The following is a 20,148-nucleotide window of genomic DNA, read 5'->3' as shown; positions in this document are numbered from 1 at the left end:
CTTTATTACCGAGTTGGCTTCTGGTCAGTTCTTAGCCTTCTAAAATCGAAACTATTGACTTTGTTATAAAAAAAAAATGTACTCAGAAATGCTCTATCACCATGAATCTCTCTTAATCAGAGAAATATGGGACTTAAGTCCAAATGGATCACTTTTGGAGTTGTCCTTTGAAACTGGTCAGTGAGGTGCTAGGACCTGTAGAACAAGGGTCGACATTGTGGCAGATATTTCTCGAGGGAGGTTTCTTTATGATAGGTGTATAATTCAAACATTGTGAAATCTGGATAAAAAGGGAAAACTTGTCATGTTGTACCTTTAGCTAAAATGGAAAATTACTATCACGACTATTGCAGAAATAGAATGTGTCGTGTTCATGCTGGTAAATGTGAACTTATGATTATAAATCTCTGTATAAACTATTGTAGTTATGATCTTAGGGACATAGTTTGTGTCACAGTATATGGAATGATCATGGACCATTTAGAGCTGTAAGCAGTATGTGGGTTGTAATGTGGCTGGGATTTCAGGAAAAAGAAAAACAAACAAACAAAAATAATGTGGTGCATTCTCTATGCATGGAATCCACAGGTTTTTGTTTTGAAGTCCACAGGTTTTTGTTTTGTTTTGTTTTTTATAACTTTCATGTAAGTAAGAAAAAAACTATGTCTTTAATTTTATTACAAGAATTAAACTTCACTGACTAATGCACAAGTATTTGGAAAAAGGGAGAGGGAATTTTTCATATTGAATATAGCAGGACTCCAAATTGTATTTATATAATTTCAAACAATTGCAAAGACATTCAAAATATGTATTTGATAGCCGTATGCTGGCATTTTATAAGCTTTGACAATTATGATCTTCTTTCTCAACAGAGCGGACTGTTATTACCGTTCCACCTTCCGAGATGGACGTTACAGTGGGAGAGAGTATCGTCCTACCTTGCCAGGTGTCCCGCGACCCCTCCGTTGAAGTTGCATTTGTGTGGTCTTTCAATGGACACATCATAGACTTAAGAAAGGGAGTGGCTCATTTTGAAAGGATCGGAGGAGTAAGTTGCTGCAGATTTTAAGGGCTTAATAAATTGGATCAAATCATTTCCATGAATCAATGTGTTTCGTAATTATTCACCCCATATTTATTTGCATGGATAATCACAGTTTATGAAGCTGCATCTGTTTTTGTTTTGTTTTATTTTGTTTTATGTCTTTCAGGGAAATGCTTGTATTCTAGATGCAATTATAATAAAGGGGATAATAAAAGGAATCAGATATGAGAAACGACCATGATACTAGTGTTATCTGCTAACTTCACAGCTGTCTCGTATTTAATATTTATCCAGCTGTAAAAACAATGAGACCTGCTGGGCATATTTCTGTTTTTATTCCTTTTCCCCCTTCCTATCTGCAGGAATCTGTTGGAGATTTGATGATAAGGAATATTCAGTTAAGTCATTCAGGAAAATACCTATGCATGGTACAAACAACTCTAGAAAGTTTATCTGCTGTAGCTGATATCATTGTTAGAGGTAAGCACAAAAGGTGGAAATAAATGAGCACATTGTTTATTCAGTCAAAAAATGTGAATATGTAAGTGGCTGATCTTTGAGTAACCACATCATGATAAAAAAAAAAAATGAGATAAATAGCATAGCTTTTTTCTTTTCCTCCCTAAACTCCAAGACTCCAGGGTATGGGTAGCATGGATATAGATATTGAATTGAGTGGATTTTGTCTCTTTATAAGGAATGGTTAGACTTGGTGAGCAGCGTCCGTCCTAAAACTTAGACATACCTTCTATTTCTGGTAAACCATTCTTGTCCAGAAAGGTCAGAGGTTATGCTCCTGTAGTCTCCACATCAGTTGTATTTACTTGAGTTAGCTTTTGAGACAAGAATGGACCAGAGAGATTCTCAATTTTTGAGATTAGCTTCTTATCGGATGATATTCAACCATCCCATGACTGGCATTTCCTAATCTTCAAAGCAAGCATTTCTAAATTAATCTCTCACCATGTAAACTGAATTAATGGGGCTTTATCTAAAAGAAAGGGCTAAAAATACATTATGTTCAATATTTTATTTTCTAAGCATAGGAGAAAAAAACTATCCCTGTCCCAAATCAATGAGCTTAATAATTTCCAGTATAATCATCGTAAAACATATTTTTCAAGGTCCCCCCGGCCCCCCGGAGGATGTCAGAGTGGATCACATCTCCAGTACCACTTCGCAACTAAGCTGGAGACCAGGCTCGGATAATAACAGCCCCATTCAAATATTTACTATTCAGGCTCGGACGCCATTTTCTGTGGGTTGGCAGGCTGTTTCTACAAGTAAGCGACACAAGTGTTTCGGATAATTTTCTAAAACACATGGTGTGCCTGTTTGACTGATTGATTGTTTTTACCTAGTGCCAGTATAGGTGCCTGAAGAGTCTCCTTTTTAGTTCCAGAAATTCTCAGTGGTAAGATGTACAATGCCACTGTGGTTGGCCTGAGCCCTTGGGTGGAGTATGAGTTCCGTGTCGTTGCTGGGAACAGTGTTGGAATTGGAGAACCAAGTAAACCATCAGAATTGCTAAGAACCAGAGCTTCAGGTAAGAGACCAATGGCTTCGGGAAATGCGGAGGACACTTTATGGCACAGTTCTTAAAGAAAACAAGGAGGACGTCTTGTAGTATTTTGGGCGTGAAATCAGAGGCAATAAACCAGTGTCTCACTGTCACCTTTTTACGTGCACAAAACAAGGGGTATTTTCTGCCAGAATTGTGCCTTCAATGAGAGCTGTTGACAGTTAAGCAGGCATGGAAAACAATGAGGTTTTTCAGAATCTGTCCTCTGTTCTCAGCTCTTTTCTAGCCAAAATCCAGCAGAGAATCTGTACCTTTGTAAATGCAGATGAGTACCTGCTTGCCTCAGGCCATGTGGTAGTCAAGAATTAACTGAGACTGTCAGTGCAGTCAGCCATGCACTTCCATCCATTTCTCCACTCGGACGTGGCTGCAGCCTCCTTGAGCAAGAGTAGAAATGCTTCCCCATGTAAATGAGGTCAATCCTGAACTCATTGACATGGGTACTAACCGAACGTCCGCAGGTTCAATGAGAGCAGACCTCAGACATGTCTGGGAACCGAACCTTCTTAAGCCCTTCCCAGTGGGTCCTCTTTGTGGCACTCTGAAACGTTCACATCCACGGTGACATCTGGTCCACCCACTGCCTGCAGCTCACAACGTTCACCTTCTTGTTTGGTCACAGAAATGAGGAATCACTCTGTGGTCACTGACTTAGTTTAAGAAGCAGAGTACTTCAAGAATGTGTGCACAGGTCACTTTTTAAACTAAAGATAACGTTAGTATTGTTATCATAGGATTGGGGCTACAAACAACCTAGTTGGCAGCAATATCTTAAGTTCAATCATCCTAGAAGTTTAGAGCTTTGAGGAGAGACCTTCACTTTACAGAGGAGAAAGTCTGGACAGAGTCAGAATTTGAACCCAGGCCTCTGTCCACACCAGTGGGCCTTAACCTAGATGAGCGAGAGCTTGGCGTAGGAAGTGTGCAGATACAGAAATTCCTGGGCACCACCACAGATGGACTGAGTAAGGAGCCCCAGGTGTCACTCATCTGGACATGAGCTTTAGTTTCAGCTTGTTTGTTTGCGACTGATTTATATCACGGTGGTTTTGGGCAGGGCTGACCCTCAGGTTTTCACAGCAGAGTTTGTATGGCACCTTCTGTTAACCATCGACCCTCGTTTCAGTAGCAAGAGGAGACTTGGTATTCATAGCGAGGCCCCTGAGATTCCAAGTCACAGGGGTGGGTGTCTTTTTTGTGTCATTAAAGACAATGCTTCTCAATATAGTTTTAGGTTTAGCATGTTCCATTGGAAAATTGATAAAGGATGAAACCTTATTATCCAGAACATTGAAACTTTGCAAAGGGTAAATGAAAGTATAATTTTAAATATTTTCCTTATGAATGTAAACTCTTCAATGGTCCTGAAATAGTGTCACTGTAAGCTGTCGATCACCAGAAAACCTGCCACTGCAGAACCCACTCTGATTCATTTAAAGGCACTGGACAACTTAGAACAGAGGGTACAGGAACAAGGCAATCTTTTAAATAAACGATGAAGAGCAAAGCAGACAAAGTTAGGGTAAATATGAAGATGCAAATGGATAATGTCTGACAGGTGCTATTACAAACAATCAAATTATTACATAACCGTGTCATTTATAAAGTTAAACATCTGTGTGAAACGGGAATAAACAGTCTAGTTTTACTTGTATGGTCTCCATGGTGGGAGAAAATTCTGAAATAAGCAGTTAAAACTCACGTATATTATTTCCCACCTACCAGGCAACAAACATACCCAGGCACTCCACCTTCCTCTGGATATTGATCAACGATAGTCAGATATAGATAATTACATATAATACAACATTTAAAAAGTACATCCTGCAGGCTTGCCCATTGTCACAGATTTAGGATACTTTTGCCATTATCAGGAAAAAGATAATTTTTTAACACTCCCACATGTACAAAGTAAAATTCGTTTCTAATTATATACTGTAATACCCACGCTCACAATCGCCATCAATTTTATAATTTACCTCCCATGATTTATTATTCATCATACTGTTGCTCGCAAGGATATAGTTGAAGGGCATGCGTTTTTCTAATTTGTGAAAATGTTCAGTGTCTGGAATGTTCTACCACAGAGCCTTAGAGTCCTGAGTTAAACAGAGAGACAGCTCTCGATCATATCCCTGACAGGAGACCATCTTCTTGCTTTGGGAGTGAAAAGTTAGAGGAAAGATCTGTCTGTTCTGTACTGAGAGATTTGGGAATCAGACACGAGGTTATAAAACAGAAATTTATTTAACATGTATGTATTGTTCAGAATTTATTTTTAAATGTTCAAATATCCTGATGACTAACAAAAAGAAAAAGTGTTTTCGTTTCCTTTATACTGGCTCAGAAGTTGTTTACGGCACAACTGTATAATTAGGCACTAAATCAGCAGTGTCCCCGCTACCATCTGAATGGAAGGAACATCATTTTGCCAATTAGTCGATGATGCATAATAATGTCAGATACATGATGTTACTTGATTTTTAATTAATTTTGGAGCTGGGGTGCTCATGTATCACACGGCTGTGTCCTCTTAGAAATTTGGATCTGGGTAAACATAATTTATGTTCATTAAAAATGCAAGTCTCTCTCACAGCATGCCCGCGTGAGATGTTGAAAGGTGAAATCCACATACAAAACTTCCTGATACAGATGCACTTTTGTAACCAGCCCCCCCACGCCCCGTTTCTCTTGGTTATTTCAGTCCCTGTCGTTGCACCAACAAACATCCATGGAGGTGGAGGAAGTCGGTTTGAACTCGTCATCACGTGGGAGGTAATTTTCTGTCCAACTGAGTTATTTTGAAGGAAAAACATTTAGTGGGCCAGGAAGAATGCTGAAAAACAAAAAGCTTTATTTGATCATTACTGAGTGTGTAAAAGTACATGGCATGAAAGACTCCTGATGATGCATTCTTTAGAGAAGGTCTTGGAAACCTTTCCTATTTCTCCTAAAGTGAGGGATATGACTACCTAGGCACAGTTCTCTTCCAAAGAGAAGAAAACAACTTCAGTGTCCATGGTAGGGGGTCAGGGGCATTTCCGTCATTATGTGGTGAACTCCACAATTTTTTTCATTGCCTCCGGAACTATTGTTCGGTATGTGAGCTGGAGCCAGCAGAGTGCAGGTTATTTTCCTCTCATGGCTCTCTAAATCCTTCCAATTTGCTTGACTTTTTCTCCCATTTGCTCTTCCATTTATTTTTCCCCATTCACCATGTGACCTCTGTCAACTAACTCCAAGACTGGGGTGGACTGGGAGAAGAGGAGCCAGACAGAGAGTCCAATTGCTGGGACGTGTGTAATTTGACATTGGTGCACTCCTGGAATGGCAAATGACCAGTGCTGGCATTTCATAGGAGGGTTTTGTACGGTTTTGTTGTCTGGGCAGGGGGATGTCCTTGAGGTCCCACTGGTGACTTCTAGTTGGAATTCCTCCGTGTAGCCCCACCTGGCTGCTGGAAACTCCTCATCCCTGGGTTCCGGTGACCACATCCAGGGTCTTCTGCTGGAAGTCCTCAGTCCCTGTAGGTACACTGTGACTGGAGTCCCTTCAGGGCCACGCATGGACAGCTCCCCAGCGTGGCTCCACATCTGTCCTCGGCACACACGCACCTCAGCTCCGAGCTCCGTGGAAGCGCCGTGCGTGCGCTTGGCCTCTTTCTTCTCCCCACCACCACACACTGTGCACGTGGCTCTCCCCTTTACAAGCTTCTCAAGCATTTATCAGTGAAAAGAACCCGTGTCTTCCAAGTTCCTTGCAGCTCTTTCTGAAGCGTCTTCCCTTAGGTAGGCAAGAGGTGAGGTATAGCCCCTTACTTCCCCTTCTGGAGCGGGGCAATGCCCTGCTCTTTCTACAACTATCTCAAAGAACTATTTTCTTATAAATTTCTCGCTGAACTAACCAAGAATCCCTTTGTACACATTTGCCATGGCTGGTAGGCTAAGTCGTGCCAGGCAGCCCTCAGAGAAATGGTTTCATGTCTGGAATTAGGGATCTCTGTACCTTTCTTATCAGCTGTACCAGTCAAAAGAGCCCCGCCTGATTTCCTCGCCCTGTATACATGTTTCTGACCCTTTGATGATAACTTTCCTTCTGCCCACACCTCCACTTCTATGCACATTTTAATTTCACACCTTAAAAGATCACAGCTATGTGTGTTTTAATTAAAGATCATCATGGCTGATGTGTAGAAGACTAGCCTTCACCAGAAGATGGGGTAATTCATCCCTCCAGTGTTCTGTTGTCACGACGAAGGGGAGGGGTGCATCTGGGTGGCGGTCAGGGTACTGTAAGCATCCTCCAAGGCTCGGGACAGCCACCCACAAGGAGGGATCTGGCCCCAAGTGTCAGTAATGCCAAGCTTGAGAAGCCTGTTGCTGAGCAGTCCTTTGCATCTGTGAGTGATGGTACCACAGGTAGACCTTGTATGTACAGACACGCCTCGTTCCATTGCACTTTGCTTTATCTTTCTTCAGAGATGTTGGGTTATTTACAAGTTGAAGGTGTGTGACACCCCTGAGTTGAGTAAGTCTGTCGGCGCCATTTTCCCAATAGTGTTTGCTCCGTGTCTCTGTGTCACGCTTTGGTCACTCTGCAATATCTCAAACTTTTCCATTATTATTATATGTGCTGTGGTGATCTGTGATCAGTGATCTTTGACGTTGCTATTGGAACAGTTCTGGGGCACCATGAACCTCTGTGCATTTTGTTTTGCTTCCAATATCCTAGACATGGTATCTAACTTTTGGGATGGAGTAACTGCTAATTCCTTTTTTAAGGGTATGTTTGTTATACCTGATTCTAATGTATTCTCCCAAATACTTCTAAGTTTCGGGTGCTTGTGGTGAATGGCTCATACAAAATATGACTGTGAAATTAGACACATAGGATGAAGTGCTATGAGTCAGGGACACACCTAGACTGGGACTTGATACACCTTTTATGTAAAGAGCCAGCCAGGAAAAACATTCAGCCACGTGGTTCTTTCAGCACTTCTCAACCTTTCTCTGTCACTCAAAAACAGCCATAAACCATGTACAAAGGAACAGGTAGGACTGTGCTCCCCAAAACCTTCGTTTTCAAAATGAGGCCACAGGCCAGGTTTGGTCTGAAGGCCACAGTGTGCTGAGTCTTGGTCCGTCCTGAAGATTTCGTGCTTACAGACACTGTGGCTGAGATTTGTATGATCAGCCTTTACTAAATTGAGTAGATTTCACCACCAAAAGAATTCCTGAATTTCTTTGTACTACCAAACCCTTCCACTGCTTAAAGGAGAAAATTCTCTTTCTGGTCATCTTAAACAGCTATGTATACGAGTGTTTCTCCATCCTCTGTCTCTGCACATATGAGAAGAATAAAAGGAAGAACCTAAGTCTCTTTTTTCCTTCTAAACTACACATGTTAGATCTTTCTTGAGGGAACGCCATGAGAAACACTAATTGGACCTGACTTAGAAAAACAAAAAAAACCCACCTTCTCAGATGAACTAAACATCTCGATTAAACCGGACATCAGAGAAGCATCAAAAACACTTAAATTTTCATCAAAATCTTCCATACCATTCAAAATTGCCTATGTTAATTCTGGGATGTGTCACTCCAAGACAGCTTCTTCTCTCCCATCTTTCAGGACCTCCATGTTCCTTCCTCTTGTCAGTGTCCATGTTCGTTAGACTGTTCCAAGTGGCAAGAAATAGAGACCTGCTCAGGTCATCCCCGTTAATGGGGATTCATTTTAAAGCTACGCGGGAAGTAATGGGGAATGGGAAAGTCTGAGTAACACAGCAGGTAGGTCAAACGAAGCAGCGGAAGAGCAACCATCCCCGTCCTGAGCACGGCTGCTCTGGTCTGCGGTCAGTCACTCTGGTCATCCAGCCCCAGCGCCCACAGTCCTTTGTGCATGTACCTCGGTTCTACCCAGTCCCTTTACTTCCAATATTCCACTTGGCCAACAGCTGCATTCCATCTCTTCTTTCTATAATTTACAGCTTTCCTTTCCTCTTAGCTCCCTCTGCTTCAGATCACGACTGCTGTATGTTTTCTACCCACTGCTGCTCTAAGTTTATCCGCTGTCACCCCCACACACCTGTGTTTCCTCTCAAACTCTGGAGGGGAGAGAAGTTGCTTGGGTCTGTTAGACACTACAGAATACAGAGATTCCGCACCAGAATATCTCAAAGATTGGGCCAAGATGGCGCCAGTGGTGCTGGTGCTTACCGCTGGGTGATCAGATGTGGCCCCTGTCACGGGATAATGTGACACAGGAGTGGGGACAAGGAGTGGGTAAGGAGAACCTCAGAAATGGAGTCGGGGGCATGACTGCCTCGAGCATTAGGTCCTATCAGGTATGACTGTTAGTCTGTGAAATTTTTAGAAAAGAAAAGCATGTTCCTTTGGAAAAGCAAAATAAATTGCATGGATTTTTAAATACAATTTTCTCATAAACAGGTAGAATATTTGTCTAAATTCAAGCACAGATTCAATTTTATTTATGTGATTATAAAGTTTAATATTGGTAGTGTTCTGGGGAACTTGTATCTATTTTTGTTTTGTAATTTTAATAAGTTTAGGTTTTAAATGAGTCTTAAAGAACTTAGTCTCTCAGGGATTTAACAAAGTTACTTTTTTTTTTCATGTCAGGAAGAGTGCACACTGATGTTCCTAGTAATGAAGATATATGTTTAAAAGATACTGGGAGGTCATTTATACCTTTGGGTTTGAGTAATATTATCCTATGTCTTAAAAAGCAAATATTATTACACAATAATTATATTGCCTGATTCTTACAAGGATTTGTAGAAAAATGTTGTAAAAGGAAAATGTAGCTAGCCTTGAAATAGTTAATTTTGTGCTGAGTTTAAATGTGCATATCGACATATGATATAAAATTATGTTTTAACTTATTAACTCTTTCAGTCTTCTAAACCATTTTATTATAACTTTTGAGTAATCATGGAAAGAGATATAAACATATGAAATCTGTTTTCCATTTCTATTTAAAACTTTCCATTATTTATCTGAGTATCTTTAATCGGGACCATTTTCCTAATTGGCATTCCAAATGAAAGTATTATTTTTTTCAATACTTCATTAAACAGGATAAATATCCATGTTTATCTCTACGAAAGATATGCCAAGTAATCAAAAAGCATTATAATAGGTCTATAAGTTATTTGTGTAAATACTCAGTAATTGCTCACTTCTGCCCAAGCCCGTTCCAGAAGAGCTGCAGAACGGAGGGGAGTTTGGGTACCTGGTCATGTTACGGCCGGTTGGCTCAGCAACCTGGACCAAGGAAAGAGTGCCTTCTGTAGACTCATCCAGATTCGTTTACAGAAACGAAAGCATCACGCCCCTGTCTCCTTTTGAAGTCAAAGTGGGGGTGTACAACACGGAAGGAGAAGGGGCCCTCAGTGCCATGTCTGTCATCTACTCTGGGGAAGACGGTGAGTGCTCTCAGCATGGGGCAGGCCTCCTGGAGGCCCAGCGTAGGTTGCTTCCATTGTACTGGAACCGTGCCACTAAAGCTGGTTGTGTCTTTCTCTGGATGGCAGAACCTCAACTGGCCCCCAGGGGAACTTCTGTCCAAAGTTTTTCTGCCTCAGAAATGGAGGTCTCATGGAACGCTATAGCCTGGAACCGAAACACCGGGAGGGTGCTGGGCTATGAGGTAATGCCAAAGATCTCACTTCCCCTCACGCACGTGCCCACCCAGGCATGCCTCCTGTCAGCAGGCCTGTCCTGCCACCCAGCTCTGGGGGCATCACATGTCTGTGTAAAGCCAGAGGACATGAGTGTAGGGGTCTTCCCGGTATCAGCAGTTCCAGATGGTGGCACCTACAAAGTGAGCAGGAGAGGATCGTTAATTGTTCACGTGGCAGGCCTGTTTGTTTTTTTGGGGAAGGTGAACATCTCACCCTCAGTGAGCTTTCACCTTAGGAGAATTTTACTGGAGAAAGTGCTCTGTGAACTGGAGCACAACTTGAAAAGAAGGTCATCTAAGAAAAGGCAGTTAAGTGATAAGGAGAATCCTAGAATCCTCTTAAATGTGTCATCTGTAGTCTATGTACAATGAGGCAAAACACCTCACATTTATGGACCTTTGTTCTCACAAAGCTGACACATGAGACTTAGGGATGGCTGACACAGTTCACTTTATTTTGGAGTTAAAATAAAAGTATAATTCTAAATCCCTTTTGTTTTCCATGCTCCTCCACTAGGGGCCTGTGCCCTCCAATCCGAGAATGCCTACCTCTTACCTGAACCCTGCTTACTTCTCAAAGCTCATCCCTAGCCCACCCTTCCCTTTGAACTCTTCTCCAGTCACTACCTCGTCACTTCTTCAGATTCTTAGAGCATTGTTTTTCTGTATCATTCCCTGAAATGCACCCTCTGCTTTCTTTTCACATGTATGCTCTAACCTCTCAACTAGATTATAAGGAGTTCAAAGGCAGGGACCGTGCTTTATTCTCTTCTCTTTCTCAGTGTGCCTACACAGTGCTAATGCATAGGAAGGGTGCAGTACAGCTAAATTATTAACCTGAGATTCAAAGAACTCTTGAGGAAATGTCAAAAGCGAAACATCAGACCTGAAGTCTTTGATTGACACATGAATCTTATTTTGGTCTGACTTATTACTGACCCTTTGTTAAAGCTGATAACCTTTAGATATCTCATGAAATATTTTATTTTGGTAATCTAAAAAAAAAAAAAAATCCCCGTTCTCTAATTTCCAGTGTGAATTTGCATTTTTTATTTCTTCCTTATAAATATTAGATTTTATTTTGTGGTTGTATAACCTTCCTTCTTCCCTAACCTGCTGTGGTTGATGGTTATGGGAAACCATGACTGTTCGCTCTCTTTTCATGAGCAGGTCTTATACTGGACAGATGATTCCAGAGAACCCATGATCGGTAAGATCAGAGTCAGTGGAAATGTCACAACCAAGACCATCACGGGGCTGAAAGCAAACACCATTTACTTTGCCTCCGTCAGAGCTTACAACACTGGTGGAACAGGGCCCTCAAGCCCCCCAGTCAATGTCACCACCAAAAAGTCTCGTAAGTATGACCACATCCCAGGGACCGTGATTCATCTGTGAATAGAAACATATGCCTTTGCTCAGGCTCCATTTCATCCTTCCCACCTCGCCGTTTCACTGATTACTTTGACTGGTTGAGTGGTTTGACCCTTAAATATGGATAGTTGTCCCTTAAATGTGAAAACTTTCTGGTAACAACCAAAATAAACTGGTCTGATGTTTTTGGAATTCCGAAAGAGGAACATTCTGAGTATAGACATGAAGATAGGAGCTTGCCGTGGTTAAGGACACGGACTCCGATGCCCTGTCCCAGCCTTGGAATGTTCCGTGGTTATTTTATCCTTCACTCTCAACATCCTCAACTATGAAATAAAGAAAAAAGTTGTACGTAGCTCCTCACAGGGCTTTGTTCAGATTGGAAGGGATAACTGATGGCCAGTGTCTAGGACATACTTTAGTAAATGCTTAGTAAATGGTGTTTCATCTGTTTTTGTTTTGCTTAATGCTTGATTTCCAGAGTGTTCTGTAATGTGATATTCAGGAGGTCTAGATCTTTCCTTCTAGGGTGTCTCACCACTGTAGTTTACCTGGGAGGCCCTGAAACCGAGGCATGGACTCTTGTGCTTCCTCATGCCTCCCTTAAGGGTCAACCACGTGTCTGTCACAGAGGCAGGAAACACTCAGTAAAGGATGAGTAGCCGATTGTTGCTGCCTTTGTTCCACAAATGAGTCTGGTCTCGTGCAGATATTCTACAAAGAGGCACAGTGTGAACTGGGTAAAGGTTTGATCCGACAGGACACAGGGAAAGATGCAATATGGAGAAAAATATGTAGGAGTCAGAAAAATTTAAGTATAATTCTGTGTTTCTTTAACATCCATCCCCTTTTTTGACTAAATTAAGCAAACAAAAACCCTTATGATTCCTAATTTCTTTTCTGGAAAACTTGTTCCAATATTTCTTAAACTGGACTTTCAATGGCTGGTAGGCTTCAGTGTCACTACCAAAATGGCCAAAAGGAGTTGAGAAGAAGAAGCGTCTACGTGTCTCCATCTCATCATGTTGAAATACCAGTCAAACCTCTACTTTCAATCTTTTAGCATTCTGTGTGGCTGGCACCATGAAAATGGTATACACACAGCTTTGGTCTCCTAGTGTTGCTGTTCAAATTCCTACAACTTAGTGCTTTAAAACAATACAGATTTATCACACAGGTATTTGTTTCCAGAGGTCAGAAGTTAGAAATGAGTTTTACTGGTTGGAGATCAAGGTGTGGGCGAGGGCTGGGCCCCTTTTAGAGGCTGCAGAAGACTTGGTTTCCTTGCGTTTTCTGGCTTCTGGAGACCCAATGGCTGTGGCCTCTTCCTCTGTCCTCAGATCTCACTCTGACTCTGAGCCTCTGTGTATCACTTTTCCTCAGACTCTGGCCCTCTTGCCTCCCTCTTTCCCTGCCAAGGACACTTGTGATGACACTGAACCCACCTCGTGAATCCAGGGTTGTCTCCCCATCTCAGGATTCTTAATCACACCTGCAAAGTCCGTTTTCCATAGGAAGTAACATAGCCACAGGTTCTGGGGATTGGGATCTGGACAGGTTTGGGGGGGCCCTTACTCTGCCAATGACAGTTACACAATACTGAGCACTTCTGTGTCCCAGACCCGGTGTTAATTTTCTACATAACATTATCTCACTTAATTATTAAAACAAATCAAGGTGTTTGGTATTTCAGTTCCTACATATGAGAAAAACAAATGCTTGGAAATGTTTTTTTTTTTGTGGCTGACCTGCTGGGAACATGAATTCCCGAACGTCTTCACGCCATGAACCCCGTGCGGCTTCGAAGTCTTCACATCTGCCCATTTGAATAGTCTGTCTCCGTCCAGACTCTCGAATTTTCAGTCCAAACCTCAAACTGCCTTGACATTTTCCTTCCTAAAATGGAATCATACCTCTTAGAATGCCAAAATGTTATTGTCTGCTCTGTGTTAGAGAACAACGACAAACAGAAAAGCATGCCAGATCTTTCCCAAACTTCCTTTGTACCCCATTCCTCATCTAGCCCTGGCAGCACCAGACTTACTGATCTTCTAAACCTTCACATTCACTTATCTGACTTTATGTGTTTTCTCAGTTTGTAGTGTTCCCGCCACGCCTATAAGAAGTCCAATGTCTTTTTTACTGGTCTATGTTTCCCCGTTTCCCCTTTAATGTAATTTGCATCATTTAAGGTGTTCCCATAGCTTTGGCTTATTGTTAGAGTTAGAAAGAGTTAGAATGTGGCTTCAGAGTGAAAGAAAGTTGGGTGTGATCTCAACTCAGCCATGAACCATCTGTGTGACAAGTCTACTACCTTGATGAGTCAGAACCCACTTTCTCGTCTGAAAACCATAGAGGATGATCCTTTCTTCTAGAGTTTGCTCTCAGAACTAAAGGCTGAAATGCACACCAAGGTAAGCCAAGGCTGCCATCCACCCATAGATCAGTGCATGCTAACGTGGCATCAGATCGCTTGTCTAGAGGTAATTTCACTTTCTTTTCATTTCTTAGAGTAGGAAAGCACAGCTGCTTTCTATTTTCTTTCTCTTTGTAAGTGTGTTTCAGACATTTTCTCCAAGGGTCATGGAAAGACATCCAAGGTCAAGATGAGAAATGCCTTTGATGAGACCTTGAAGGTAGCCCTGATTCCAAGTGCTGTCCCTGGGTCTAACTTTGATTCCCCATATCCTTGAGAAGCCATCGAGAGGACCTCTGAGCAGTGGTGACAGCAGCAACTCTGCATCCATCACGCACTCAGACTGTTACTGTCTAGATTTGCAGTCTGATATTTGATCCTCCTTTGTAAATTCTGATGAAGCAGAGCTCTCATTTACCAAAATCTCTGCTCCTTCTAATTGGGTAAACTAAGCAGAAGACAGAGCCTGTTTTTTTACTCCCTAAAATATGATGATGCAGTGCATTGCTCACCGTGCCTCCCATGAGCCGTGCACTCGGTTAAATGCCACGTGGAGGTTAAAACACGCAAGGCCTCTGCCTTCGGGCAATTCTCTTTTAATGGGGAGGCAACTTAAAACAAGGAAAAAACCAAGACATGAAATCATCATAAATTATGAAAAGCAGTGAAGAAGACAAGAGGCTGAGACATACGTAAGAAGGGGCCTGCATGGAGAAGGCTTCATATTGAGATACGGTAAGAAGACAGAGAGGAACTAGTGGATAGAGGACCTCCTAGCAGAAGGAACGGCAACACAAAGCTTCTGGAGTCTGTTGTTACAGTCGCTGGCCATGACGATACCTTATTTTTTCAAGTGAGCAGTGCTTTTACTGGAAGTGTCCTAACTTAGTGAAAATCATGTCTTTCCAAAGGCAACAGAAGGGTGCTGCAGAGATACGGTGATCCACACAGACACCACTTCCATGGAATTCAGATTTGCAGCGAAAGGGGGAAAAAATATTGGCATCAATTCCAAAAGGCAAAGAATGAAATAAGCACTGTGGACCTAGAAGGAAGTGTTTAGACCCAGCCACAGAAAGTGTTTGCAAATGTTGGTTCAATTTGGCCCCTGACATTGACTGACGAACGCTGTGCACTGGATTTTTCTGGTAGTAAATATGTAATCAATCCGTATTTAGACAGAAAGAAAGCATTGAGCTTTTATTTCATCTTGCACGTACGTTCTTTCTCTCTTTCCCAAATGTCAGCCCCATGCTGTTACTTAGAAGGGGAACATAAGAAGTTGTTTTTTTGAATTGAGTTCACAGTGTGAACCACAGTTGAATATAAATGCCATTTCCAGAAAAATTGATCACAGGGGAACCACTGCGGGGCGGAGGGCTGGTGTAATGTCCCTCTGTCATTTGATTAATAGAAAATGGTTCAGTCTTTGGATATTGCCTGAAAAGATTTTTAAAAAATTAGAAAAATGCTTGCATTGAGTTTACCATTGGCCAACTTGGTGCAAAGTTTTGGCACCTGTCTCATGTTATCCATGGGGCAGTGTTTGGTTTTTTAAGGTAACAGACATTTCGGCTTCATCATAGATATTTGCAGTTCAGATTAACCAGGTTCATAAAACTCACGAAACTGGAATGCGAACAGTGCTGACATTAGGTGATAGCCTTCCAAGCAACTTCCAGAAACTTTTTTTTAAATACTAGACCAAAGGCATTGGTCTTGGCGTCACACTCGTGAACAAAGATTAGAAAAGCTGTAGTTGAGGCAAACTTCCCAGATAACGAGCTGAGGCTCCTACCACTCTATCTGCCTTTTTCAAAAAGCACATAGAGGACCCAAGTAACAGCAATATTATGAAGAGGAAATTTTGAAACTTCCCTCATTATATTTAAGAAGTGCCTCATTTGCAGACTCTGGAACTGTATTATTAGTAACAAACCACTCTGAACACAATTGAAAAAGTCATTATGTCATAACACCACAGTGGATAACTGCCCCTCTCAGGGACGACAATTCACAGATATTGAGCTTCTTAATATGTACCACTCACCAAGTGAGGAGCATTTCCTATTTTATTTCATGTAAGCTAAGAATTTATAAAGTAGGAGATTTTAGTCTCATTCCAAAGATGGGGACATCAGGTCTCTTGGAAGAGACTGGAGACAGATTCAAGTCTCTGACTTCACAGCCAAACTCTTTCTACCTCACAGACAGCAAGAGAGGAAAAACATTCTGACAAATCCATACAGCTGGCCATTCACACCAAGAGTTCATTCCTGATAGAACTCTTCTCACTTTATGCCCGTGGGATGCTTTCCTCTGCTTTGATACATGAGGAAACAAATGCCAACGCCTCAGTGCCATGGGTATAGCCACTACCTCGTGGTGGGCAGAAGTCAGTCCTCTGTCTCCCAGCCTGGAGCTTCAGCAAAGGATTCATACTGTTGGAAACAGTTTTATCCAAACAAACAAGCAGACCAAACAGACATACCAATAGATGGAACCTGCAAAATCCGTCACTGCCAGTGGCATTCGAATGAACTGATATTTTCTCTGTATTGATTGTATGATGTTACTGTTAGGGCTTCATTTTGAAGAACAGAAATAAAAGCAATGGGTCACAAGAGTATGTTAGATATTAAAACTGTGATATCTTGTAAGAATTTTTATATTATGTCTTTTATAGCTGAGAAAAAGATTAGAAAAAGCACATTGGGATAATTTGAGGGAGAATAGTTACAAAATTATTATTGTTGCCATCCGGTCCTTCAGAAATAAATGTATTGACAAGCATGCATAGAGCGCTTAGTAAGTGCAAAGCTCTCAGGCCTTTAATGATGATTGATTTGGTTTATATAGTCAAGGAATGTTCTGGGTCAATCCAGTTGGCCTGTCCACCTGTGTCGTACATCCATATGGATTGCCATAGGTTTGGCTGTGGCAATTAGCCTTGATTATGGGACAGCATAATGAATGGACTGGCCGCACAGTGTCACCTATGGATCTGCTCACAGCCCAGAACATAATTAACATGACCTGAGAAAGCCACCAGGACACTGAGTCATTTACTTCAGCCACCTTATTGCACAGGCATATACTCAACATGTGCAGAGCACTGGACTAGGGGTTGGGAATATAGAATTGAACAAGGCACATGCCCTCAGTAAATGTACAGAACCACAGCAGCAAGAATAACTACAATTCAGTGTGATAAATCCACAATAAACTATGAACTGAGCCCCAAGAGAGCATAGAGGCAAACCACTCTCTCTGTACTGTCTCAACGGAGGTGGAAGTGACTGGACAAACACGGGTGAGGTCCCAGTAGGCTTGGGGACATATAATAACACAATGCCAGGCACCATGTCATGCTTCCAGTGATACATAAGAGATTAAATAGCAGTTGAGTCAAAGCTCCGAAAGAAATCGTTTCCATGTCCATTAGTGTACTAATGAGTTCAATACTATGCCCGTTCACCCTCACAGATCAAATAAGAAGCCAGAAACGTCTTGCTGGGTAATTTTACCTTTGCCTCTGCTTTCCAGCTGCATCATTATGATTAATTTTCATTAGTTTCAGATGTATAAAACAACGTAATAATTAAACATTTACACCCCTCACAAAGTGATGACCCCCCCAATCTACTACCCCTCTGACATCATATATAACTGTTATAATACCATTGACTCTATTCCCTATGCTGTACTCCACATCCATGACCACATATCTATATATCCATATATCCATATACCTATATATAGAAATAGATGTTTTTAATTACGGTTGACATTTAACACTATTCTCCTTCAGCTTCAGGTGTGCAGTGCAGTGGTCAGACATCTACACCGTCCATGACATGAGTCCCCTAAAAATTGCTGAACAATTTTTAGCATCGCCACTTCCTTAAATCTTAACAATACTCATGGACCTCAAGTCTTTGAGAAGCAGCGTGTTATTCTGGAGAAAAACTAGATAAAAACATCATGAGGCCAGGATTCTGATTTGCCCCAACCACTCGTTGGCTGCATGCTTTTAGCTAAACGGCCTCCTAACCTGGACTCCAGCTCTGCTGTGTGTAAACTTTCAAGTTGGACAGATGCGTTACGTTGGAAGGCCAGTTCGAAATCTGCCTTCTCTGACTTTCTTCCCACCACCTTTGTCTCAGATGACATTAATTTCAGGGAAGTAAAAACCACTATTTGTATTTAGGGTAGACACCTTTTGGTACTATAACCAAATAGTTAGGACTTTTCCCTTTTCTGGATTCCCAACAGCTTTGTTTATATCAATGACATGCATCTTTCTCACTGGTTGGGCTAAGATGACATGTGACCAAATTAAGTCAATCGACAGTTTTTTCCTGATAATTCTAGCCTGGATTAGCTCTCAACAGAGGGGGTTTCAAACCTCAGGTATGGTGGGAAGTCATGCTTCCTGTCACATGCATGAAGAATGACAAAGAGGCGGGCTACCGCAAGATGAATACGCTGCAAACACTACGGTGAGAGGCGGGAAAGGAACTTCTTGGCTTTTGCCATTTTTCTTCTGTCTCTCCTGAGGTCGTGCTGCAACCTGCCATGAGTTCTAAGAGATTCCCCTCATCCTTTGCAATTTACAACTGAGAGTTTGCTTAAAATATCTTGAGTTGATTGTGTTACAGTCAGAAAGTACGAACATGCGATTAAAAAGAAAAAGACTACTGAGAATGAACCCCTCTGTGTCAATATGTATAAAAGGTTTGCAGCCTGAGGTTGTCTCACATGTGTATTGATTCATGGCCAAATGGACCACTAGATAAAGAAGCCCTCTGTCTATTGATATGTGGCAAAGTAAACAAACTCAACAGCAGCAATGATTAATAAATTAATACGGGACAGCCAGCAAACCATTATTTATTCATACGTTTGTCACAAAGGCATTCCAAGATGACCTGAATTTAAATGATTTTGCTTATTCTGATTAGAATTAATATTTCAAATGACACTGAAAACATTTTCGTTCCTTCCATGGTGATCATCTAGGATCATCATCTAGGATTCATTATCCCTTCTCATGTTGATGGTCATATAATGGTTATGTACTAATTAACCTTCATTTGGATCTTTGATTATCTTTTTAAAGCTCCGAGCCAACCACCAGCTAACATTGCCTGGAAGCTGACAAACTCTAAATTATGTCTGAACTGGGAGCATGTAAAAACTATGGAAAATGAGTCTGAAGTGCTGGGCTACAAGGTGAGTCTTTAGTTGATATGATTTAATTAATCATATCAATTAAATTACTAAAGAACCAGAAGCATCAAAACCATTTATGAAACAAATTTTATGCATATGGAAATATAGGAATCTTCTTTTTAAAATGTTTTGAAAATACTGAGTATTGCGAGTTTTAAATTCTTCATTTAAAAGTTTTATATTCTAAGGTTAGTAATGTGTCACAGAGCAATAAGAGATAAACTATAGTATGCAAGATTTTTTTCTTCAAGTGACTCTCCTGGCCATCAAAAGATGTGGGTAGTAAGTATGTGATGGTGAGTGTAAGTGTGTGATTCAATATTCTTTGAAGATGAGGTCAAAGAATATTATTCAAATAGAATTTGTAGAATGTAAGCTGTGGTAGGACGTGATCTTTTAACAACATGAAAGGAATCTAAGAAGACTACAGTCAGATACCCAGGGCAGGTCATTTACAGCAGTGGTGACAGCCATCTCCTGGCAAGCACATATACTCAGAAATCTGAAATAGGCCCGAACTAACCAGTGACGTTTCCCAGCGAACTCCAAAGCTAATAGCCTTGAGCTGTTTAATTGCTACAGATAAATCTGTTCTCGTTTCAGAAGCGTTGGCCAAAAAGGAAGTCTTTTCCTTAACACTAAAATCTTTAAAAAGAAGTATAGATTGGGTACTCCATCCTAGGAGTAGGGCATTTATAGTGCTATGTCTTTTGTGTGCCTTCAGAGTGTCTGAGTCTTTAGTAAAGGCACATATCTATTTAACTAGATTCACTATTTTATTCAGATTCT

At 41.3% G+C, this 20,148-nt stretch overlaps 1 protein-coding gene across 1 annotated transcript in view; it reads left to right on the top strand.

Moving 5' to 3' along the window:
• The window catches only part of CNTN6 (contactin 6), a 245,443-nt gene extending 225,301 nt beyond the window's left edge, over positions 1 to 20,142 (top strand). The window contains exons 13-21 of the mRNA XM_081072742.1: positions 876 to 1,051; positions 1,411 to 1,528; positions 2,173 to 2,331; positions 2,445 to 2,594; positions 5,335 to 5,405; positions 9,843 to 10,077; positions 10,186 to 10,301; positions 11,505 to 11,691; positions 19,247 to 20,142. Of these exons, the coding sequence (XP_080928868.1) occupies positions 876 to 1,051; positions 1,411 to 1,528; positions 2,173 to 2,331; positions 2,445 to 2,594; positions 5,335 to 5,405; positions 9,843 to 10,077; positions 10,186 to 10,301; positions 11,505 to 11,691; positions 19,247 to 19,371 (1,337 nt within the window). The 3' untranslated portion in view covers positions 19,372 to 20,142. The remainder of the gene's footprint in view (positions 1 to 875; positions 1,052 to 1,410; positions 1,529 to 2,172; positions 2,332 to 2,444; positions 2,595 to 5,334; positions 5,406 to 9,842; positions 10,078 to 10,185; positions 10,302 to 11,504; positions 11,692 to 19,246) is intronic.
• Positions 20,143 to 20,148: the final 6 nt, after the last annotated feature.

The sequence above is a fragment of the Rhinolophus hipposideros genome, assembly GCF_964194185.1.
Source record: "Rhinolophus hipposideros genome assembly, chromosome: 14".
Taxonomy (NCBI): domain Eukaryota; kingdom Metazoa; phylum Chordata; class Mammalia; order Chiroptera; family Rhinolophidae; genus Rhinolophus; species Rhinolophus hipposideros.
This window is presented reverse-complemented; position numbering and strand designations above follow the sequence as displayed.